The sequence below is a fragment of the Varanus komodoensis genome, unplaced genomic scaffold (assembly GCF_004798865.1).
Source record: "Varanus komodoensis strain SLA01 unplaced genomic scaffold, ASM479886v1 scaffold77, whole genome shotgun sequence".
Classification (NCBI taxonomy): Eukaryota; Metazoa; Chordata; class Lepidosauria; order Squamata; family Varanidae; genus Varanus; species Varanus komodoensis.
Window position 1 is genome coordinate 2177867 of NW_025336442.1, and position 23784 is coordinate 2201650.

A 23784-nucleotide genomic window follows, 5' to 3' on the forward strand; every position below is an offset into this window, starting at 1 on the left:
AAGACAATGGAGAGTCTTTATTTTCAACTCAGTCGGAGAGCAAACACTCTGGAATTTTAATGTGTCGTTCTCCGTGGAGAAGACAGGCAAAGCCTCCACGAAGACAAAGGCTGCCTTTCATGCACGAGCGGCAGGCGCATGGTAGGAGCAGGCTGTGGCACATGGGCCTGCCCTGCAAGTGCTGCAGAGGGAAAGCTGCTGCAACTTGTGTCGATGTGGACGCCTGCAGGGGGGCAGCTGCTGCGACGCACCAACTGCGAGGGCTTCAGTGCAGTTTGCTGCCCCGAGTTCCCAGGGATGCAGAAACTCAGATTTCCACCCTGCAGACTTCCACGTACAGATGTCAAAGAGGCCACGCGCGATCCACCACACAGGAGCTCCCAGAGTCCGTGTCTGTACCGCTTATGTGTGAACCGTCTGCCAGCTTCGCGGGGGTCCTCGCTGTGTCCGTTGCGCCTACCGTGTGAGCAGCCGAGCAGCTGCACAGGCTGCAACCAGCACACTGTGGATGAGCCATTCCGTGTCTTGAAAACGTGGCACTGGTGGGGCTCTGAGTGGCCTCCGTGGTGAGAGACCTGCCATGGCCCTGCTCCGGCAGGTTGGATTTGCTTGGAGTGGAGGACCACACGGCATGGCCATCGGTGCCTCCTGTGCTGGAGGAGGAAGCGCCAAATTCCACGGGACCAGGGCTTGGTTTTGACGATGTTTGGCCACGCCGTTCTTCCCTCCGTCAACCACCCAGGCAAGCACACAAGCTTGTTCTTGGCTTTCGTTCGGGGTGAGTTTTACCAAGGGTCTGTGTGAGGCCTGGCCCTGATCCCAAGAGCCACCCGGGGCCCCAAAACGGTTCCGTTTCCAGAAGAGGATTTCTGCATCTCCCACGCAGGAGAGAGAGACTCAAACCAGCCCTGAAATCAGGCACTCCTTCATTTCTCAGGATGGGAAGAGGCAAGAAAAGTTCTCTTTGGATCAAGATGGAGCCAGCTGGAAGAGCACTTGTGTTTTCTGCAGAGCCGTGCCACATTTGAAGCAGCTGCTGGTCCCAAGAGAAATTGACTTTTTAACCATGCAGCACACCACCTGAACGAGAGATCTTTGTTTTCAGGCCCTTGTCTTGGCTGACAAGTCCTATCACTTCCCTAGACGGGCCGGCTTGATGGGAGCTGTAGGCCAGAAGAAATCTCCCCCCGCCCCCCATTTAAAGACAATCAAGTGTGCTCCAAGCATCTCTTCACAGCACAGGCCTGGCAGGAGGAGGTGCTTCCCAGGTAAGCAAAATGTTTTGCAGTCTATATCTTGCACAGTTTCCAAGACCTCGTAGACTAATTCTCAAGGTCAGGTACCCCGTTTCCCCAGCCCAGGTCTCTCTTCCAGCAGCGACTGCCCTGCCCCTGCGTCAGCCCTGGAGGAAGCACGGGGAGACAAAGTCGAAGCCTCTGAACCTGGCCTGCTCCTCCGCACTCAGAGGGGGCAGGAGATCCGGGGGTGTGAGGACGGCCTTCTGGGAGGTGAACGCCCTGTCGAAGTGGCTGGTGTCTGCGGCCCCCTTCAATCGGGGCACAAACGGGGGCGTGACGGCCCTGGCAAGGAGGGCACCCCAGTCGATCTCCTAGAGGAAAGGAGGAGAGAAGCCCGGAGGAAATCTGTCCACTGGCTAAGACCGCCGTGAGAGCTTAGCCCGGAGTTCTTCCCATTCTCAGCCTTGAGCACTGGGACACCTCCACCCCCAGGGGTCTCCCAGGATCTCAGGCAGGCCACGGCCTCCCGGTACTTCCTTCCAAAAGGTTCCCGACGGCTTATTCGGCAGCTCCAATCCAGGCAGGCCTGCTGTCCGCCTCGCTTCAGGAGCAGGGCAGAGTCGGCAAGACCAGAGAAGGGGAAGGGGCCTACATCCCGTCAGGGAGCAGTGAGGGAGGGCGGCCCCCATTACCTGGAAAAAGGGGTGCATTTTAATTTCTTCCGCATCCCCGACGCCTGCCCCCAGGCGACGCTCCGGGCACTTTTGGAGAAGCTGCACAAAGTACAAACACACAAAATCTGGTGATGGAGAAAGCGCAAAGGTGGAGGAGAGGCCAGCCGGCCAGCCCCACTCGGTCCCAGCATGCCATGCCCGGCTCTCCCAGCACCCGCCACGCCTTCTTCCCATCCCAACGGTAGTTGTACTGCTTCAGGGTTCCTTAATTGTGTTTGAATGGGGAGGCTGATGGGCCCTGAAGCAAGAACCGTCTTCTGGGGGGTCAAAAGAGAGCCCTCATAGTTTGGCGCTCAGCAGCCTCCTGCCTGGGATTCCAGTTCTCGGGCAAACCTTTCTATTTGTAGCTGCATTATTTTGCCTTGTAGGAAATCTCTCTCTCTCTCACTCCGTCACCTAGTATGTTTGTGCTCCGTTTGTGCTTGTGCCTGTCTGTGCCAACTGTGGCAACCACTTTTATAAATGGGCAAGCCCCATCCACATGAAAGCCATTTTGTCAGTGGCTAAGCCAGGCCCTGTGACAGCCATTTTGTGAGGTCACCTGCAGCTCTCAAAGTTGCCCCAGCAAACCAGAACTGCCAGGCACCCCAGGACTCACAGGTTCTGGTTGTCAAAGGGCAAAAGAGTGAGAAAGGCAAGTAGGCCAATCAAGGTGGGAACTGAAGCCCCACCTCCACGAGGACTAGCCGCACCAGCCCCACTGAAACAAGTTGCCAGACCTCTCTGCACAGTTGAAGTAGGCCTTCAGGTAAGCAAAACTTCCCATCTCTTTGTGGAAACCCAGGATCGTACCTTCTGCAATATGGAGGCTGTGTGCGAAGAAAGGAATTCTGGGAAGTGTATGGATTCGTTGATGATGCTGTCGAACACCTCCTCTTCATTATCACCAGGAAAGGGAGACTGGAAGGGAGGGAGGGAGGGAGGGAGGGACAGGCGTTCTGTAGGTCCAACAGTCCAAACCACGTGAGCGAGCCCCACACGTTTTTTAAATGTACATTGCAAAAGCTGAGCAGGGAAAGATTTCCAAAGCGCAGCAGCTTCATGAGGCGCTTCCAGAGTTGCCCCGGCTTGTTGAGAGAACGACCCCCCCCATGGGCTCTTTGCCCTGCCAGTGGCTGCAGCTGCCCGTGTTTACCCCCCTTCCTCTCCCCACGCGGAAAGCGCTTCAGCCATCCGAGCGGAGCGAGGGCCTCAGCCACGTCCTCCACAGTGGCCCGCGTGGTCTCTGGGCCACGCTGGACGGGACCTTAAATCCATGCTGCGGCCTTAGTTCAAACTTCCTGCGGCTACCTGCCTTCCTGAGGCCTTGCACCACAACCCCACACCTGCGAGGCCGAGGAGGTATGCTATTTACTCCAGAGGAGGTGCAGGGGCCCCATCCAGATTGGGACCATAGCAAGGAGGCGTCAGCTGCTCGGGGAACCTTTGGGTTTTGGGGTGGCATAAAAATGGAATGAAATACATTAATAATGAAATCCGACGGGGCCCCACACATTTTACCCTGAGTAACAAGGCAGAGCCACTCGGCCGTGGTTTAGAGTGCGGCCTGTTTTGACCCCGAGGCCATTGCCGTGTGGCCCTGGGTGTAGAGGGTGCCCCCACTCCACAGTTTCCTAAACACCTCCTCGTTCGGGGATCTTGAAGCCGCTTAAATGTTTTGCCAGCCAAATACATACTATAATAAATAGCACAAGCAGCGCGTGTGGGTGCTTCTTCGTCCGCCTGTGCCGCAGCGTCAGGGCCGTGGAGCCTAAACACCAGGACGCCAGCGGGACACCGGGCCCCTTGGGGTTAGGCTGCTTTTAAAGCACACTACTGGCTTGTAACTCACGAGCCTGCGGCGGCATCCCCAGCCACCGGACGGCAGGGCCCTCGGCGGAGCTGAAGGCGCCCAGGGCTGGAGCGCAGCCCGCACGCTGCCGTGGGCCAAAGTGAGCGGAGCTCAGGAGGGAGAGGGCTCTGATGACACTCTGCGCCGCCGCTCTGGGGCAAAGCCCTCGAGGGAACACAGTGGCAGGCCCCCCCGACAAGGGGCTATCGGGGGGCATCACCACAGAGTCCGCTCCTGGCGTTGCTCGGACAGGGCGGGCCTGAGGGCTCCTCGAACCCTGCACCTCGCCCCACTAGAAGCTTACCTGGAGTGGCGGGAGGCCTGCAGAAACGGGATTTCAACGGCACAAATAGGGGCAAGGGTTCCACGCATGTGGTCACACAAGAGGCCTTGTGAACCGGAAACGCACTGCGTGGGCTTGGAGCAGAGGCACCAAGAAAGTGCGACGGCCTGTCGGAATGCCACACCAAGCCCCCTCTGGCCCCACGGGCGGGAGCTCCGCAGGACTTTCCAAGGCAGGGCCCCCCCTTCCGGAACGGCCGCCTCCCTCGTGGAATGGCGGGGGAGGACTGTGCGGAGCAACGGCACCGCCGAGGGGGTGGCTCAACCGGGAGTCCGGTGCTGAGCAAGGGGCTGGGCCGGTGGCCCCCTGGCCCCTCCCGGCTGCACGGGGCTAGGCTTCCCGCCCCCGGAGCAGCACATTCTGCGCTGGCCATACGTGCGAAGCCAAACGGCCGCTCGCTGGGCCAGGCGCCTGCCACGGCGCCACTCACCTCTCCAAGGAGCATCTCGAAGATGAGCACTCCGAGCCCCCACCAGTCCACCGCGCGGGTGTAGGACAGGTCGGTCAGGACCTCCGGAGCCAGGAATTCGGGGGTGCCACAGAACGTGCTTGTACGGTCGCCCAAGCCGATCCCTGCAAGGGCGGAAGCAGAGGGAAACACAGGCCTGGCAGGCCGGAGAGGCAGAGCAGGGCCTGGACCGACTCCCGCAGGCACCGAGCGACTCCCCCCGGGCGGGGGGCTCGCGGCGGGCAAAGGTGCCAGGGGCCCTCGCAGGGCTCCAGGCCCGACCTCAGATGTGGCCTGGCCCCAGCTACAGCGACCCACACGTGTTAGGAGCGGTTGGTGGCTTGGCCGATGTGCCACAAAGTGCCAGCCAGCTGCACACTCACCCTCCTTGCAGAGGCCAAAGTCGCCGAGCCGCACGAAGCCCTCTGCGTCCAGGAGCAGGTTGTCCAGCTTGAGGTCCCTGCGGGCAGAGCGAGAGCGAGAGCGAGAGCAGAGCCCGACGTGCGCACGGCCTGGCATGAGACGCCCATGGGATGGGCGGCTTGAGGGGGTGGGCGCGGACCCTCCTGATGGCCCAGTGCGCCCCCCGTGGCCCATGGCCACGAGGATCTCCCGAGCTCCCAGGCCTCGATTTCTGCCGGTGCCCCCGGACAGATCCAGCCCCCCGACACCGCCGCTGCCCACTCAAGCTGCAGAGAAGCGCTCTCCGTGCCTCTCTTCCCAGGCACTCGCACCATCGTACCTGTAAATGATCTTGTTCTCATGTAGGAACTGGAGTCCCAGGACCACGCAGGCCGAGTAGAACCTGCGGAAGGAGGCCCAGGCAGGCAAGTGTTGGAACCAGCCTGAACACACAGACCCAAACAGCTGCTCATGCTGTAAGAACTCCAGATATAGTTCGTGCCTCCCCTGCTCCCGAAATGCCGCGCCCAGGAATGCTGGGCTGCAGAGGAGCAGATGCCATCGCTTGGAGAAGCGGCGGTCCGCTGGGGAAGAGAAAGCGGGGCTGGGCTGGGGGCGAGCCCTGCAGCCCGCGATTCTCTCGAGGGAAGCAGCCTGGGACCAGGAACAGGCCCCCGTTTTTCCAGGGATCAAGGACAATGACAGCTCATGGACACGGCAACGTTTCCCTGCAAAGCTCGCAGGCGGATGGCTTGTTCTTTCAGAGTCTGCATTCCTTTTCTGCAACTTTGGGATTTTCTGTGAGCTATTTGTTGGCACTTTCCCAGTCCGGGACTCCCCCCACCAGGGCCCCGCAATCATGACCCTTGAAAGAGCCCCAAAATGCGCCCCGCAAATCAGCTGCAACATTTCCTCACAAGTGGTCTTGGCTGCCCCTCCAGAGCAGCCCCCGCAAAAGGCTTCGCGGCACCATAAAAAGGAGGCCGTCTGAGGAAATTCATTCCCTGCCCAGTTACTGTTGGAAGGGCAGCTAAGCTCTGAGGAAATGGAAGTCCAAGGAAGGGGATTATGTCAGCAACCCGGCTAATGAAAAAGCCCCCGGGCTCCCCCCCCCCCATGCCGCTTCCTCACTGCACTCGGCAACCTTTGATTGCTTTCTGATTGCAATCAGTGGGGTGTTCTCCAGACAATCATCCCAGAGCAGTGGGGAAGGGAAACGGGCTGGGTTTGTGGAGGCCAATAAGGACCAAAGGCGGGGCCCACAGCACCACCTCAGGGACCCCAAAGCGAGTCCCGTCGTGTGATCCAGAAGGGCTGGCATGTGGGGTGAATAAAACACACCCACCGTGTCACGGGTTCGGGGAAGTTGCCGATGCAAATACGCATCATGAGGTCCCCGCCTGGGGCATAGTCCATCACGAAGCAGGCGTGGCTTGGCGTTTGGAAGCAAGCGACCATGTTCACCAGGAAGGGGTGGCATGCGGTGTTGATGACTTCAAAGATGCGCTTCTCACAATACAAGCTGCCGTGGAAAAGTTAAAGGAGAACATCACGAACGATTTCATTGTACTGTGCCCTTTCGCGCATTTCTCCCAAGAATCATGAGGACTAGGAACCAGCTTTTTAAATTTTAAATTAAAGGTCAGGATCAAGTAATTCCCCACGTACAGGCTTCAGAAGGGCAGTCTGAGCCATTGAGATTTCTAGGTTTTGGCCAAGCTGGAAATGTTCGTATTTTTCTCCTGGCAAACATGCTGTGCAGAAGTGGTGGAGGGGGACATTTTGAAGTGTCCTTCCAGGTATTGTGAGGACTGCAGGTAAGCTCAAAGGGAACCGGAACATTTGACTGGGGCAGCAACATCCCTGCTATTAAAAAGTGCCAAGGATTGCATCCCTGTAGGCCTGGAGCTGCTACACCACTGCTAATGACAAGTCTCACCAGATCAAGGGTTGCTTGCGGTCCCTTGGCAAAGACTCACCTGTCCACATCATCTCGGCTAATGATTTCATGTTTCTTCAGGGCTTTGATGGCAAACAGCTTCCCTGCCTCCTTATGCTGAGCCAGCAACACCTGAAAGACAGCCGTGGAGCCTTGGAAACTCGGAAGGCCTTGCTCTTCCTAGGATTTGCCTTCTTCACACATCTTCTGCAACTGACTGCTTAGCACACACACATCCATAGTTGCTCATTCTTGTTAAACAGCAACTGCCTAATTCCAATCCAAGGAATCGCTTCCCTTCCCGTACACCTGGCCATGAGAACTTAGCAAAGGCAGCCTAAAAGATTTCAAACTCTTCATGATGATAAGTACATAAATAAGCTAAATACTTTGGAAAGATTCCAGCTTTCTCTCTTCTGTATTTTCCCCTATAACCATGAGGACTCAGAGCCACATTTTAAAATAAAAGGACAGTAAATGATCCCTCACTTGTTTCCTGGCTCAAAGTCAGGCCTGCCCTCAAACCCTGTTTTGGAAAATTGAGAATCTAGAAATAAAGCACAGCCGTGCACCCCATGAAATCACCAACCTTTTATGCATATACAGAAATAATTTGTGGGGAAGCCGCAATATTTGCAAGTGTTATCCCCACTCCAAAAGTGAAAGAGGGACCGCAGGCATTACGTGGCCCTGGAGCCTGGGCTGAACCTCTTCCTTTCAAAGCACACCCGAGACTTGGGTTCCTCCGATTCATTTCACGTGAGCGCCTGAGCATCTGCCACAGTGGCAAGTAGGGGCTGGCCAGGGCAAGGCCTCATCCTCACATTCTACCTTTCCAAAGTGCCCACGCCCAAGCACGGCAAGGCAAGAGAAATCCTCCCACTGGACCGTCCTCTTCCTCCTGCGAGCGGAGGAAAAACAGGTGAAAGGAGCTGCTGGGGAGAACATGGTCGGCACATGCGCCAACGGGGGGCGCAACCAGAAGGGGCCGGGCGGCTGAGGGGGGCAGCAACGGGAGCACGGGGGGAGGAGGAAGGCTTGCAGCTGCGCTCATTCGGAAAAGAACGTATGTGAGGCCATAGAAGGTTGCAGAGGAAACCCAGCTCAGTTCCCAGAGCTCTTGCGACTTGGGAAGGGTGGGACAGTAAAGATGATTGTGTCGCAAGGGGATCCCAAAGCCAGAAGAAGAGCGCTGCTCCCCCCGCCCCCGCATGAGAAAAATGGGAGGGAGAGCACCTGGGGAGTGAGCTCTTGCCTCAGGATTGGGAGCCAGAGGGAAGAGCAGCAGCAGCCTGCCTAGAAGACGACCCTGTTTTTCCCTCTTCCCTCCCCATCCCTCTTTCCTTGCATGCCGTGTCTTTTCAGTTTAGAAGACTACAAGCAGGGAAAGACCAGGGCACGGAACAGGTAAGGCTACTGGGGTCTTCCCAGATGCTTTAAACTACAACTCCCTTGGCCATTAGCCACACTTGCTGGGGCTTATGGGGGCTGTAGTCCAAAGGCATGAGGAAAACACTGGGTTCCCTTTCACTGGACTGGGCGTCTCGACAAAGGAAGGTTTCACTCTGAGTCGCCAAGTGACTCGACGAATCGTCTTCACCTGTGTTGGCTGGCCTGTGCGCCAACGGAGGCCCTTCACGTCCACCTGCCTCTCAGTCAGGGGAGGGAAGGCAGCGGCTTTATGGATAAGCAAATATTATTGCTCTTCCTCCTCCTCATACATTTTTATTTATTTATTAAAACATTTCTATGCCGCCCCTTGCTGAAGCCTCGGGGCGGCTCACAACATAGAATATAATACACAATAAATTAACACCCCATTGTTCGCATTATTATGAGCATCATTATTATTCCCTTTATTATAACAATTCCTGCTGTTGTCATTCTTATTCTTGCTATGCTTATACCCTGCATTTACGCGCTGCCTTTCTTCCTTGCACGAGGAGCTCGGGCCGGATCACAAGGCTCCTCACCTCTCCCTTTTATCCTCACAGCCACCACCCTGTGAGGTAGGCGATGCTGAGCACCGTGCCTGCCCAAGGTCACCCCGTGAGCTCCAAGGCTGAGCAGGGACCCCACGGGCTGGGATCTCCCGTGTCCTGGTCCAGCGCTCATCCCGACGCTGACTTGGCTCTCCCCCCACTGGTGGGCATTTTGCCAGAGCAGCAACGAGACTCTCACAATTCTGGATGCCTGGCCAATCCAGACAGGGAATGTGGAACACCTGGAGTCCTGCCAAGCGCTGGACTGGAGGAAAGGACGAGGGCAAAGACAAACCCAGCACGCTGCTCCCGCTCTGCTGCTCTCCTGGCAGACACCCGGCAGGGGTCTCGTGAACTCCAACTCTGATCATCCCCGTCCAGCTTCTTTGGACTCTGATGTGGAAAAGGGAAGAGGGAAGTCTTGTGAGGCTGAACAGGGCTGCTAGTCCTGCAGAAGGAGGGCAGTTCAGCTCTGCGCTGGGTTCTCCTGGGGTGCACGAAGACAACCATTCCCTCCCTGTGCTGGGGGGGAGTGCGGACACCCGCAGAGGGTCCCTCATGGGCCTTTTCCTAAGGGCTTGCCAAGGCGGGCAAGAAAAGGGCATTCTCCAAACAGCAGAGTCACTCACGCCTATTCAGGAATCTAAATGCAAAACTCAGGGGGCACCTGGGCCCCAGAACACACCACCACTTTCTGGAGGTGAACTAAGCTGGGTGGCGGGCAGCACCCCCCCATTTGCAACAAAATAATTATGGCTCTGAAGAAAGAAATTAAAGCTCAGGTGTGGCAGGGAGCTGGGCAGGCACCGTGGCGTCCCTGGGAACCAGGGTGAGGTCCCAGGGCCGGCCCCACGGCACCCCGAAACCTTACCCCCAGGCCCGCAGGAGTCCGCTCCGGCTTCCAGGGAGATGCTTCGAGAAAGAGGCGTGGCGGCTTGGGAGGCATCCCGCCGTCGGAGCTCAGCCGGAGCGCTGGGAGGCCGCTGCGTTGGGGAAACCAGAGCTCAGAAGCGGTCCTCCAGGCAGGCAGGCAGGCAGGCCGGCCAGCCACGCATGGGGCAGGGGCCGAAATATCCGGGGAGCCGCAGCTCCACAGCAGAGCCCAGGGTGGCCTGCAGAAGATCCGGGGGCCGATCGTCTGTCGGCGTCTCCGGGAAGGGCTGGGAATGGCCCTGTGGGAAGCGGGGAGAAGCTCAGCTCTCCAGGCAGCAGACCGACCGGCGGAGCCCATGGGGCAGCTTCTGGCGTCCCCAGCCAGCTCCGGGGCGGCGTGTCCCCAGCCTATTTTGTGCAAATTAGGATTTTATTTATTTAAAGCTTTTCTTTCCTGCCCTTCACAGGGTTTCAGGGTGGTAATACAATTAAATAAATAAATAAATAAATAAGAAAGATACAGCATCCAGATAATGATAAAAACTCAATCTTAAAAAGCTACTGACAATTAAAATAATGGGAACACAAAAAGGGTTTGGCCTGGTGCCGAAATGAAAAAAAAATGTTAGGCATACCTTTCACAATCATAATTCATGATTAGTCTTTATGTCAGCTATAATCAGTTATCATTAGCAATGATTCATTGTCATGTATTATCAATTTTGTCAATGTAATTAGCTATTGAAGTTAATTGTAATTAGTTATGCTCAACTAGGTATTACCAATTATGAATGAGTTATAATTAGTTATCAGTTATCATTATCAATTGTTTATTGTCCCTCATCATAGTTATTTTAATTTTTGTTATCAGTTACCCTTTCAATTACTTGTGTCCAGGTATTATGGATTACCATATCTTTCCGCCTAGAACATGCCCCCACGTATAGGGATGCCTCCCACTTTTCCTAAGGATTTGCAGCGAGCACTTCGCCACTCCCCCCGTGCCGCTTCGCTGCCCCCCCATGCGCGCAATTGCGCCAGTCTCCCCCCTGAGCACGCCTCCCCCCCATATATAAGACGCACCTCCATTTCTAGTTAAATGTTTTAAAGAAAAAGTAGTGTCTTATATGCGGAAAAATATGGTAGTTATCATACTTAGTCATGGTGATCCATTATCAATTATCATTATCAATTAGTTATTTGTTATCATTAGGGGCCAATAATACTTACTACATATTCTTATTTTCATGTTTAAACCACCCCATAGCCAAAGTCCCCCAGGCAGTTCCCAACAATTAAAACCCTAAACATGCGTGACGGAAGAAGACGGACTATAAAACCTGATTATGAGAAGGAACCAAACCAGAGCAAAAACCAGCAAAAGAAAGACTGAAAAACACAAGAAATATTCATTAAAAACAGAAGTAAAGACTTGAGAAATGGGAAACGAGGAAGGCTTTTGGCCTGGCACCAGAGGTGCCCAGAAAGCCTCTCTAGGGAAGGTCACCCACAACCAGGAGGCTACCACCAAAAAGCCCCCCCTCCCCCCCGGAAAAGTATTGTGCTCATCTTCATCTTATACCTTTGCATTTCATGCTAAAAGAAGGGGTGGGGAGACAGGCGGATTCCAGAGCTGCTGGCAACCAACCAGCATCTTGGCACCGATCAGGACAGGCGTCCGCCTTACCTGGCCGCTGAAGTCCCCGGGGCAGCGGGACTCGGGGGAGGCTCCACAGGGCTGTGGGCCCGCGGCGGGGGGCTGAGGGTGTTCAGGGAGCTGCAGGGGGGCAGGAGGCTCAGCATCAGGCGCCCCCACGCGGCCACGTTGAGGCTCATCTGGGAGGCACGCAGGAACGCTTTCCCTGCAGAAAAACAGCCCTGGGCGCTGCAGGAATTCTGAAGCAGGGCTTCCCCGGGACCTCCGCGCACGAGGCATCGACTCTTTCGCTGACTTGTAGCCCACCGCTTCTCCCTGGTGCAAAGCCCCAGGGTGGCTTGCAAGATCCCTCTTCCCTCCACAACAACCCTGCAAGGTGGGTTTGGCTGGCAGTCAGGAACTGAGCCAAGGTTGCTTCACGGCCAAGGGCAGGCTCAAACCTGGATCAATCCAGTCCCAGAAAACCCCGTGACCAACACACCCTGTTGGCTTTTATGGGGTCGTGAAATCTGAGTGGATAATTGTAGCTGCTTTAATTTTACTAATACCTTAATTTTGTAGTTGCTGTAAATCCTTTTGAGAAAGAAGTCTAGGTAATATTATTACTAGCAATAATTACAATAATAATGAGTCCCAGATGGTATAGGAAAACAACAGGATACAAGCCCCCCAGTTAAAACTAAGTTGTAATTATTAAAAAAACTTAAGGAACAAAATAAGAGAGAGACATTTTTCTCCTATTACTGGGGTGCTAATAAGCCCCTGAGGAGGGATCGACTTTCTCAGGGACAGTTCTAGCCTTCGTTGTGAAGCAGCTGCCTGGACCCCAAAGAGGGGGAAAGAGATCCCACAATTGCCCCAGCCCGCAAGACGCAAGTGACGGAGACATGCGATCCCCATTGGCGCGGCCCTCCACCTCTGCACACGTGCCCTCACCTTTCTGCTTGGGGAAAATGCGCCTCTGCCGCTGCAGCCGGGACCGCGTCTTCAGCACGGGGTTGCTGAAAGTCACCTGCAGGGCGGAGGGGAGGGGAGGGGGGGAGGAGGAGGAGGAGGAGGAGGAGGAGCAGGTCTGTCTTCAGAGGGCCTGTTCCCCTGGGGGAGAGGGCAGTGGTGGGGCATGTGCCGTGAAGAGGCACAGGCTTTGCGAGCGTTCTGTGTCCGAGGATTCGGTTCGCAGCCAGAAGGTCCCGGGTTTGATCTTGGGGCCTTCCACAGAGGGCTGGGAAATGCCCCTTCTAAAACTCTGGGGAGTCCAGGGATTGAGAAATGCAGGACGGAGCCGGACGGGCCACAGTGTGGCGGAGACACCAGTGGGGCTGCGTGGCAGGTGCCCGGTCCTGATCGCTGATGTTATGGCCCATCTCCAGCTGGGAAGAACAGTGCGGCCACCTCCAGGGGGGGCTGGACAGTCCTGTGCTTTATGCCTGCCTGCCCCTGGCCAGGGAGCCCTGCTCATGGACCCCTCCCGCGCCAGGGGGCTGCGGAGATGCGCCAAGGCGAATGCTCTGGCCAAGGGTGTCAGCCGGCGTGGCGCCACGCGGACGTGGCCCGAAGCCTTTGCCAAGTCAAGCAACAGGTCGTCCCAGCCTGTGCAAAGCTGGATCCGTTTCCTAGTTTAAAAAAGACGTTTACCTCTGCGAAAAGCGTGCCTTGGGGCTCGAGAGCGAGCGGCATGCTGTGGCGCTCGTTATCAAGGAAATCCTCCAGGCGCACGAACTTCACCGCACAGAGTCCGCGCCAGTCACGCCAATAAACGGAGACTTCCAGCTCTCGGCCCTGCAGGGAACGAAAGGAAGGGGCTGTCTGGGCACCGTGGAATCCAGTTCCAAGGGCTCGAGGTTTTTGTGCCTGGGGTCCCCGGGGGAGGCTGGAAGGTACCTCTGCTCCTAGAAGGCAACTCCAAACTCCCCGCCCCCACCCCCGCAAGCTATTGCTCCCGCTTGTAATGCAAGGAGCTCCAGGGTTCCTTGGTCTGGAGTGGACAATTAAAGATGAAATCCTTCCTGTTCAGGCGGCAGAAGTGGTGCCGCTCCAAGGCCCAGGGGCCGGGGACCCCAGCAAGACGCGCACACGTACTTTGTCCAATTCCACGGTGAAGGTCTGGTCCCAGGACTGGCTGCAGACGGGTCCCCAGCTGGTCTGGCCAACTGTCTTGTTGTCTATCTTGAGCACGGCGAGGACTTCAGCTGCACCACGGGAGAGAGAGACGCCACGTGGATCTCATGCTCTCGGCCACTGATGGGGGAAATATTTTAGGACCCCCAGACACCAAAGGAGCATGCTGGGTGTGACACCCACCCACCCTGCGGCTTCAGCTGCTGTGAAGCACTCCACCTGTGGCCTGATTTGCCAGTCAGAGGAACACCAAACATCTCCCATGTGATGCAGCGGCTCGAGTGCTGGACTGGGACTTGGGGCACCTGGGGCCAGCTGGTGACCTTTGCTCATGGCGCGGCAGCCCGCTGGGGATGAATTTTACCCTCGGGTAGCACAGCATTTTCTGGCTGCTGTACGAATGAACAAACCTGGCCAAGAGTTGCCATGGCTTCTCATGTGCAAACCCAGCCATCGGGGGTGATGTGAGGGGTAAGCATAATCCATGGCTTCTTTTAGGGCAGTGGGGCAAACCTATGGCACCCGTGCCACAGCGGGCGTGCAGAGCCCTCTCTGTTGGCACATGAGCCAAGTCGCCCCAGCATCATCCCAGCAGCCGAGCATCGAATAACCGTGCACTCAGGGGCCATGCGCATGCTCGGAAATGAGAGGTTGTGCCAGGCGACGACATCACGAGGCGAGACTTGTCCAAGCCTTCGCATGGCCGGTCAGGGCACTGCCAAGGATGTACATATATTTGCTTGGACCGGCTGTGAGGTGTTTTTTCTAAACGAAAACCTCAGTTTTCAGGTTTTATTGTAGCGCTGGCACTTTGCGATAAATAAGCGGACTTTGGGTTGCAGTTCGGGCACTCGGCCTCTAAAAGGTTCACCATCACTGTTTTAGGGTCTAAGGGAAAATTAACGCACCCCGGCCTGCCATGCCGTGAGAACTGGGGTGTGACTTGGAGGCACAAGGTGGAGAACGTGTCTTCAGAGCACCGATACGATGGCCGGAAGAGGAGCCAGGAAAAGAGGCTTGTCTGGCTGGATCAGCCCAAGGGCCCTCAAGCTTAACCACCTCCAGCGGGGAATTGGAGCCTCTAGCAAGGCCACGGGGTGCAAGAGCTTTTCCCGCATCTGCCCCTCCTCTGGCAACAGCTGGGCAGCAGTGGATGGCCTCTGACCTCAGCGTTTTCATACAGATGCTGTGGTCTGAAGTGCCCTCCATGAATTTGTCTAGGAACAGGATAGGGGGAGACAGAAGGTGGGTGCCCCTCTTTCCCACATGCAAGGAATTCATTTGGCCGGGTTGGGGAGCCCTTTCAGCCCCCAGGCTGGATTCCGGTTTGGAAAAACTTTGGGAGCCGCACTCCAGCAGGGAGGAAGAACAGACGCGTATGGGGCAGGGCTGAGAAGACCCGCACCTTCTGGCTTAACCCCTTGCTGCCAGTCACGCAGCCCTAGGAAAGGCGCTCCAAATTTGAAAAGGCAGGAGGGGGGCACATAAGGCAGGAACCCACCAAGCAATGGGAGGGAACACCAGACCCTCGGGGCTGGGGAAAGGGGCGCAGCCGTGGAGAGGACCCCGGAGGGCTGGATCGGGATTCCCCGAAGGCCGGGTTCGGTTCCTGGGCCGGAGGTGGAGGCGGTCTGCTCCTGGCAGCCCACTCCCAGCATCTCAGGTTTCTTCCCAACCCCACGTGGAGATCCTGGGGATAAACCTGGGACTCTAGGGCACCTTTCACAGGGGCTTCATTCTAAAATCACCCCCCCTCAAAAAAAAAGGTGTTTCTAGCCAGCACCATCAGCTCCACTGGGAAACATGCGCCCCATAGTTCCATTGGCTTTTGGAATTTAGTCTCTGAATTTTTCCCTGCCCCTTCCCTCCCTCCCTCCCTCCCTCCCATGGGAAAGAAGCATGCAATCCTACACATTTAGACAGAAAACTCTTTCTTCTGTTTACACGCATTCAGGTTGTACTGCCTGAAATTTGTATGAGGATAATAATACTAGCGATCTACTCTTGCAAGCTGCCTGGAGAGCTGTAGAAGCATATCAAATCAACCAGCCTCACGCCGAATCCTTTCCTTAGCCCAGAAGACTCTGCCGAGGGCCCGCCCAGCACGCTGCCACTCACAGCCACGTTCTTCGCTCCACGAGTGTCTCCCAGCGGCTCCGTGGCTGTGAACTCCGCCTGGAACCCACGTCCGGCCAAGGATTTGGGGTCGCCGGGGCTGCCATGAGCGGGCGTCGCACTGGCCACTCGGGAACGGTCCGGGACCCCTCTCCAAGAGATCCTGACAGCCCAGCAGTCGCACCTCCAGCGTTCCTGAGGAAGGTCGACGGGGTCAGAGGAGGAGAGGAACTCCGAGCAGAGAAAACTTCAGCCGTCGCGTCGCATGGAAGTGGCAGGTCAAGGAGGGGCCTGGCTCAGCCCCGGGAATGTTGCTCTGGGCAGACCCACCTTGAGCACGAAAGCTTAAGGGCGCCTTTGCACCGGTCCCTGTTTTCCAGCCTCACCTACCTCACAGGGTAGTTACGAGGACGAAATGGGGAGAAGGGGGGGGGCAGGAGGATTATGTGAGCCATCTTGGATCCCTTGCTGGAAAAATGTGGTGCAATCAAGGGAGCGCGGACTCGTTTGCGGCTTGCCTCTGGAAGGCAGCTGAGCAGAAACTGGCCGCGGCAGCTGGCCTCCCAGAGGGGCCGTGCGTCCGCGCCCCCAGGAGCTGAGCCCCGGCGCGCAAGACAGAGTCACCTGTGATAGCGGCGGGCTTGGCCCAAGAGAGGAGCGGCTCCCTGCTTCCGGGGCGAGCCCCCCGGGCGAAGGTGTGCGCGATCTCTTGCTTGACGAGCGCCCGCTTCGGGTGGCCGGGGGCGAGCTGCCCCAGCAGGCGCTCGAGGGAGAGCCGCAGCAGGTCCAGCTTCTGGGAGGACTCCTGCAGGCAGGCCTGGGCCTGGGACACAAGAAAGGGACACGCTTGCTCTCCGGAAGGCCTAATCCTGCACCCCTCCATGCCCAGAGCACTGCCTCGGCCCCACCGAGCTCCTTCGACCACCCTGGTCGGTGGTTTTCTGGCTCTGGGCTGTTCCTTCCCTGCATCCTAAAAGCTGCAAAGGCTTCTCTGAAGGTTATCTGAGCTTTAAGCTGGAATCCTGGGGCTTGTAGTATGTTGGCCTCGTCCCCTTGACCCTGCCCTGTTTTCCACCTGGGCTGCCCAGGGGCTTCTCCAGAAGGGACTTCAGCCCACGAGCTGAGAAGTTGCACACGGTCATTCCAGTTCCACCTCTCCCAGCCTGGGGCTCTCCAGATTGTTAACAGCTCCATCATTTCACCATCCCCGACCACTGGCCAAGCCGCCGGGCGCCGCAGGACTTGCAGGCCAAAACAGCTGGAGGACTCTGGACCGCTTTGCTCTGACCCAGTCTGGGCACCTGCTGCCTGCAGTGGCAATTTGGAAGTGTGCCTGCTCGGCACCGGGGCCCCGGCAAAGGGCAGGCAGCTGCTCTGGTCCATATTAACAAGCAGATGTGGCCATTTTTGCATCTGGCAGGCGCAGGCCTTTGGAAAGCAAACGAGTCTTTTCCCCGTTCAGGATCAAGTGGCATGGCATTACAGCAGGAAATCCGATTTCTCCCAGCTGCTTTGAAGGTTACAGCTCAGCTCAGAGGGAACCGGGAACCGAGCGGTGGGGAGAGGATGCCAGGGTCCTGCTGAGGAAAGAGATCCGGTACTTTGGCCCGGAGAGCCTCGGTGCCGCCACGCCACTGGCCTCCCACAGCCACTTCTTCCGAGTTGCCCCCGGGCCAGGAAACCCCTTCTGTGGCCCTCTGGGGCCTCCTCCCTACCTCAGCCAATGCCTTCTTGTCCTGCAGCCGCTGGCCACCCAAGAGCTTCACGATGTTTCGGGCGCCTTCAGCCACGGCCGCTTCCACGCGCAGGCGATGCCGCAGCTCCTCGAGACGAAGCTCCAGTGGAGCGGTGGGGCTTCTGTTTCCTGGGGAGAACAGCAGGCGACTCGTGGGCAAACAAGGGGCCCAAAGCCACGCAGCTGTGGACCGCGGTCCTTCCCACAGCTATGCAAACAAACCCTAGGAATCTGGGTGCTCCTATTGGAACCTACTGCCTGAGAATGTTTGTTTTCTGTTCCTATGGAAAGGCACGTTCTTGGCCAAATGGGAGGGGTGGGGACCTGTTTCAGCCGGGGGCAAATTCCTTTTCAAAGGTGCTCACCTCTGGAGGGAGCAGGACCCAAGGCGCAGGAGGGAGCCGACCAGGTCGGTATCTCCTAGCACGACGCTCCTCCTGCTTTTGGGGACGGCGGAAGGGGGAGTGCACAAAAGGGTGGGTGCTTGCAGGAAATGTGCTGCGGCTACGAGAAGGGCCTTGGGCCACACGAGGGACCCAAAGGCTGGGATCTGGGGTGCACCTGCCCGCCCCGTCTTCCGGCTGCAAAGGCTGCCCTGCAGTCGTGGAAACACCTGCAAAGGCGAAGGCGGTTTCAGTAACATCTCCTAGAGGCAAGGCGGGGTGGCAAACCACTTCTAGCCTGAGGCTCCATTCTCTGTCCTGGAGGCTCTTGGAGGTGCCGGAGCCCAAGGTGGATGGGATGCCAACAGAAAGACAAGAACATGCTTGGCAGCTGCACCAGGGGACCCCCGCCGAGTTCTAGCACAACGGGGGGGATGCCTCTCCCCACCTTCCCCGCAGAAGCTGTCATGTGGCACAATGCCGGCGCGCTGTCCGGTCCGTGCCCATGCCCAGCCCTACCTGCCGGGTCCCCGGCATCTTCCGCGCCACCTCCTGCCTGAGACACCTTCACAATCTGCATGCGAATCACCTCTATCCTGCTCTTGCTGTCCTGGAGCATTTGCTGAGCGGCCGCCAGGAGCTTCCGTTCCTGCCGGAGAGACAGGGTGGATGGTCCCGGGCCTGTCCCTGCAAGCCCGCGGGGTCATTGGGAAGATGACAGGGGCCCATAAAAGCTGCCTTGCGAAAGGGAGGGTTGCTCAGAGGACGGGGCTCAATGTTTCCGAGGCAGAAGGAAGCACCCGTTGCAGCCGAAGCCCGTCCTGAGTCCGCCTGCAATTCGATGCAAGCCCCTCTTCCGGGGCCTTCACCCCAGCTCACCTTGGCCGTGTTGGAGTACATCTGGGTCATAGCCTCAGCCCCTTTTTTCACCCTCATCTCGAGATGAAGCTGCTTCTTCAGCGCCTCCTCGCTCCTCCTCAGCGCTGGGTTCGGGCTCCTCTCCGGTGTGCAGGGCTTTGAGGATGCACTCCCATCTGTATCAACACAACAGGAGCCACAACAGAGGCACAAGGCAGTGTTGGGTGTGGAAAGAAGAGAGGCGAGAAATTTCCCCTCACGCAGAGAGGGCATCCCGCGAGGCTGAATGGTGGGAGATGCAGGAGAGATGGAAGGCCGTCCAGCCGGCTTCACACAGCCCAAATTCGCTGCCACCGATTTGGGTGGCTTTTAGGGAGAAAGGGCCAATCCGCTATCCATGGCTCCTAGTCCTCATGGCCGTGGGCAACCTTCGGGATCGGGGCAGATGGACTTTGGGGAACATGGGCAAGAGAGTGCTGCTGTATTCCTGCAGGTTCAAAATCGGACCTACCTGGCTTTCAAGTCCAGCCCTCTGGGGTTTCCCAGGCAGCCTCACCCCCTTTGCTCTAACCACTGGTCCTTGGTGTAGTTTCCTGGCTCTTGTGCCCCCTCTCCGAAGGCTGCGTTGCTGAGCATGAAGCTCAAACAGGCTGGGATTTTTGGACGAGCCCCCTCACTGCCAGCACCCCCACCGCCTCGCCCAGGCTGGCCTCGCCATCAGGATGCAGCCCGGAGAGCACCTCTGGATGGACTCTGGTCCTCCTCTACTGGAGGTGTGGCGTCCTGAAGGGCCCCCTGCGGCCTCATGGCCACCGGCCCCGCGGCCAGGGGCTTCGCCTCACCATCGCGACAGCCTGCCCACAAGGCCCCCCGCAGCCACCCTGCCTTCACCCCAGAAGGAATCCTGGGACATGTGAGAGATTCAGGCTGCCGGATGGCTTCTTTGGCAAGAGCCAGCCGAACGTGCAGGTCCAAAGCCCACCTGCCTCGCCGCCCTCCTCCTCCGCTGCTGCGATGCGGGCGCAGCGCTCCTGGAGCCGCTCGAGTCTGCGGCTGGATGATGTCAGGATGTCCCCCACACGCGCCAGGCTCCTTTTGTCCGCGGTCGCCCGGAGCATGTTTTCGGCCCCTTCCTTGATCCTCTGCTCCTTCTGAATGGCCCGGCCCACGAGCTCCTGGTTGTCCTCCGGCTTCCGCTGGACAGCCGGCCCCGCGAGGTCCGCCCTGCCCCTCAGCGGAGGGAGGCCGTGGGCCTGCAAGCAGTCCAGCGAGGGAGAGGGCTGACCCAGGCTGCTGAGAGGGGCAGCACTGGGCGCTGAAGGGATCCGAGGCCCAGATCCGTGGGGGGGGGGAAGCCCACATTATGCTAACTGGCACGTGCTCCAACGTTTCTCTGGCGTGTGTCTTTTGTCCTGGGCACACACCTACTCAGAATCACAGAATAGTAGAGTTGGAAGGGGCCATGAAGGCCCTCGGGTCCACCCCCTGCTGTCGCATCCCACTTGGGTGGCTGCCCAGCTTCTTTCTGAATGTCTCCAGTGTGGGAGAGCCCACCACCAACTCACCCTTAAGCAACTCGCCCTTGACTCTGCTCAACTCCCAGTTTTACAAATCTAGCTACCTAAATAAACTTTCTTTCTCCTCCAGGTATGTCCAGTCTGCACAGGAATGGCTCCAACATAAACTGGGTTCTAGCAGTTTTCCCACTTGTAGAACCATTAAAGGGGTAAGCACACTACCTATCTAACCAGCTAGCAAATCTTCCAAGTTGCTAGTCCTCATGAACTGTTGAACTCTGCAGGGAAATGTAAAGGAACTGTTAATCAAGAGAGATTATGGAAAGCAAAAAGAGGCCAATCAGGGATGCTCAAACATCAAGGAACTCCTCAGAAAGAAATTTAGACACAAATCAAGTAACTGGGTGAGAGAGAAGAAAGACATTCACAGCCGATAATCGCATCCTGTTAAAGAAACAGGAAAAGATCCCAATGCCAGGAGGGAGGAGAATTTCTGTAGTGTAACTGGTTATCCCACTTGGAGCCAAATTCAGAGCGAACCAGGGATTTTGAGTTCCTCTGCCGAGGGATACTGGGGATACTGGGAGCAGAGCCAGATGCCAAAAAGGGTTTTGGGCCAGGTCCACAGGACGAAACAAAGATGCACACACAGCTGCAGACTCTAAATTCTGTATGTTCCACAGTTTCTCTGCCTTTCAAGGTCTGCATTTCTTAAGAAGACCCCTTTTTGGGAGGAGGGGGTTTGATGCCTGGGGGGCAGACCCCCAGGCAGAACCCCAGAGGGGCAGCGAGGCTTTTGCTTTGCAGAATCATAAGCCTGGTACACAGAACAGAGCTGTGGATGTGCCTTGAATGCCTGATTTAGAACTCCATCCTGTATTTGTCAGGAAAGGGAAAGGAGAAAGACTGCGACGCCAAGTGCCCCAGCAGCCAGCATGAGAAATCCGTGTGTGCCACGCATATTCCCTTTTTCCAGCCATGTGGCGTCTGCAGTTTATTTTTAAGGGACTGAATCTTTGTAATCAACCCAGCGAGCTTCGACTCCTGCGTCACTGGGGGCACTTATCCACGCAGCTTTTATTACGAGCTTCCTAGCAGCTCTCCCTGGGGCTCTGTGGGGGTGAACCCATTTTGGAGATGGCATTCAGCGCCCTGGAGAACTCCTATACATGTGTCCCAGGGCACTTGGCCAATGACTCGAAGGGGGCCATTCCTGAGGAAAGGAATTTCCAAGGCAGATATCAACACACACGCACCGGCACCTGTTGGCAAATTTCCTGTGGTCTGAATAAGGACAGCGGTTTGTTTTAAGTCACATTACATGCGTTAATTGCGGCACTTAGTTAATTGCAGCTGTAACTATGTTACCCCCCAGCCATGTTCCGTGGCCACTGTCTCTGGGCCACAGAGCTTGTGTCTGGGTGTAAACCTGCCCCTTTGAGGTTAAGCCTTCCCACATGGCCTGAAGTACTTGCCAAAAGCTTTGCCAAAGCCGATGAGACTAAACTGGCCTTCAAGCTGCACGAAGGCTGCTGGTGGCTTCGGGTCTCGAGAGACCGGAGTCCCTGCTCCCCTGCACTCATCCTGCCTCGAGGGGCTGCTTTCCTAATTGCACTCTCGCCCTCCTTTTGCAGCTGGGCAGGACGCCTCACCGCCCAGCTGGGGCAATCAGGGGCCCTTGGGAGATCAAGAGGCCCTCCTGGAAGTGCTCTTGCCCCACCCCATGAGAGGCATAGTTTCTGCTCGGCGGGAGGGCCCTTCCACCAAGTCCTGAACCCCAAAACCTCCAGGCAGGACCGTGAAAGGGAAGAGCCTTCTGTGCTCCTTCGAAGCATGTGGAGGTCAGGGGTGCGGACCCTGCTTGGCAAGTGAGGCCGGCTCAGAACCACCTGAACTGTGAGCGACCCACGGAGAAGCCGTGGTCCGTGGCGGAGTTGTGAATGCTGGCTTGTGCACTTGTGGCTTCAGGCAGCATGGCAACCCACACGCGGCGCTCAGACTGCCCTTGATGTGCTTGAACCCGGGCAGTGGGTCCTGCGTCCAAGCTCCAAGTGGCGAGCCAGGGAGCAGCAGACCCTTTCAGTCCGAGGGCAGAGGCTGTCTTGCAACATCTCTCCTGATCTGCATCACAGGGTTGGGCAGGGTGGAAATGGACCCCCCCCCCACATATCTGCATATTTTTACTGCCAGCAAATAAGCTTTCAGAGAGGTGTTCTGCCTTTTTAGAAACAGCACTAAAGCTGGGAAAACCAGAGCCCTGTGAGGAAGGGTGGGCTGAAAGTCTGTGGATAGCCCAAAGTCTCCCTTCATAGCTGAGGGAAGCTAAGAATTCTTGCACCCTAACCACTAAACCATACTGTCTCACCAGCTCTCCAACTGGCTTTTACATCAATCCTAAAAGCTGATTTCACTCTCAGTTCACACCTGAGGTGAGGAGCCACTGTTTTCAGTCAATGGGTGTGTCCAGAGAACAGGGTAACCCCCCCCCCCCCATGGCTGAAATAGAAGGCATCTCGTTTCCTGCACAGGGTAACCTCCGTAAGCCAAGCATGGCTTGGGCTGAAATAGAAGAGATCCTGTTGCCTGAACGCAGCCAGAGTAACAGCCCATGATGTAAAAGCCAGAGTTCATCACTCAACAGCAAACTGGGGGTTCTCTTTATGGGTTGTCATGGTTTGTTAGGGCAGCTGGATTCATCCCCCCCCCCCCCCCCCATAACCCAAGGATCAAAGACAAGCCATGCTGAACCCTGTGCTGACTGAACGCAGCCCCTGTCGACAATTCAGGGCTAAATGGACTCAGGGTTTAATTTAGGATAAGGCAGCCACCTACCCAACTCTTGTGAATGTGATTACTGTTACTCAGTTTATCAGAACAAATAGCAAGCATTCATACCAGCAAAATTAAATGGCTCGAGATATCAAAAAATATTCATCAGCAGTAAAACTACACACACTGCCATGCCCGCCAGGCCAGAAAACAGTTGGGTCACACATCTGGGGAAAACCTGTGCCGAAAGAGATGTTACAAACACTTCTGAATGTAGAACCTGGCTGAGAGTTTGGAATCCAGATTTCTGGATCACCTCCTCACCTGCTGGAGATCTCTGGCTGCCATGGCTACAGTCCAGCGTCTCCTCCACCTTGGTGCTTTCCTCTGAAGATCTCAAGCTGATCCAGGTTATCTGCCTGGACTTTTTCAGACTTCCACCTTCCCCAGGCCCTGGCCAAGAACCTCCAAGGGGAGTCAGTGCCCTCTGCTGGCTATCAGTGGATCCCAGACTCATAGACCAAGAATCCACCAGGAGCTTCTTGCAGGCTCCAAAATTGATTTCAAGTGTCTTCTAATCCAGATACATGGACATTCCAGCCAAAAACAAAAAGAGGTCTTGGCAAACTTGTGGTTTGTTGAGTTGCTTGAAATTACTTTTGCCAAACCTGACAGGAAAGGAAATACATGGTGGAGAATCAGAGAAACCTTTCAGAGGCAGAAAACTCAGCAACGCCCTGGATTAAGAAGGTATCCACAGGTGATGCAGTGTTGTGTTAATTAAAAAAGACTATTATCAGCAAGGTTTAAAGGGCCAGTTGCTATGTTGACATGATGGTATT

At 56.6% G+C, this 23784-nt stretch overlaps 1 protein-coding gene across 1 annotated transcript; it reads right to left on the reverse strand.

The window, feature by feature from the left end:
- Window positions 1-1361: 1361 nt before the first annotated feature.
- Window positions 1362-23290, reverse strand: PKN3 (protein kinase N3). The gene is made up of 22 exons (XM_044453059.1): window positions 23267-23290; window positions 19639-19909; window positions 18678-18832; window positions 18318-18447; window positions 17396-17544; window positions 16305-16503; window positions 15684-15875; window positions 13527-13636; window positions 13083-13226; window positions 12384-12459; window positions 11478-11652; window positions 9789-9900; window positions 9213-9310; window positions 7767-7836; window positions 6976-7067; window positions 6342-6518; window positions 5337-5399; window positions 4978-5054; window positions 4577-4719; window positions 2765-2872; window positions 1931-2011; window positions 1362-1609 (listed from the first exon to the last, which is right to left on the reverse strand). The coding sequence occupies exons 1-22, from the start codon at window positions 23288-23290 to the stop codon at window positions 1397-1399; spliced, it is 2859 nt and encodes a 952-aa protein (XP_044308994.1). The 3' UTR covers window positions 1362-1396.
- Window positions 23291-23784: the final 494 nt, after the last annotated feature.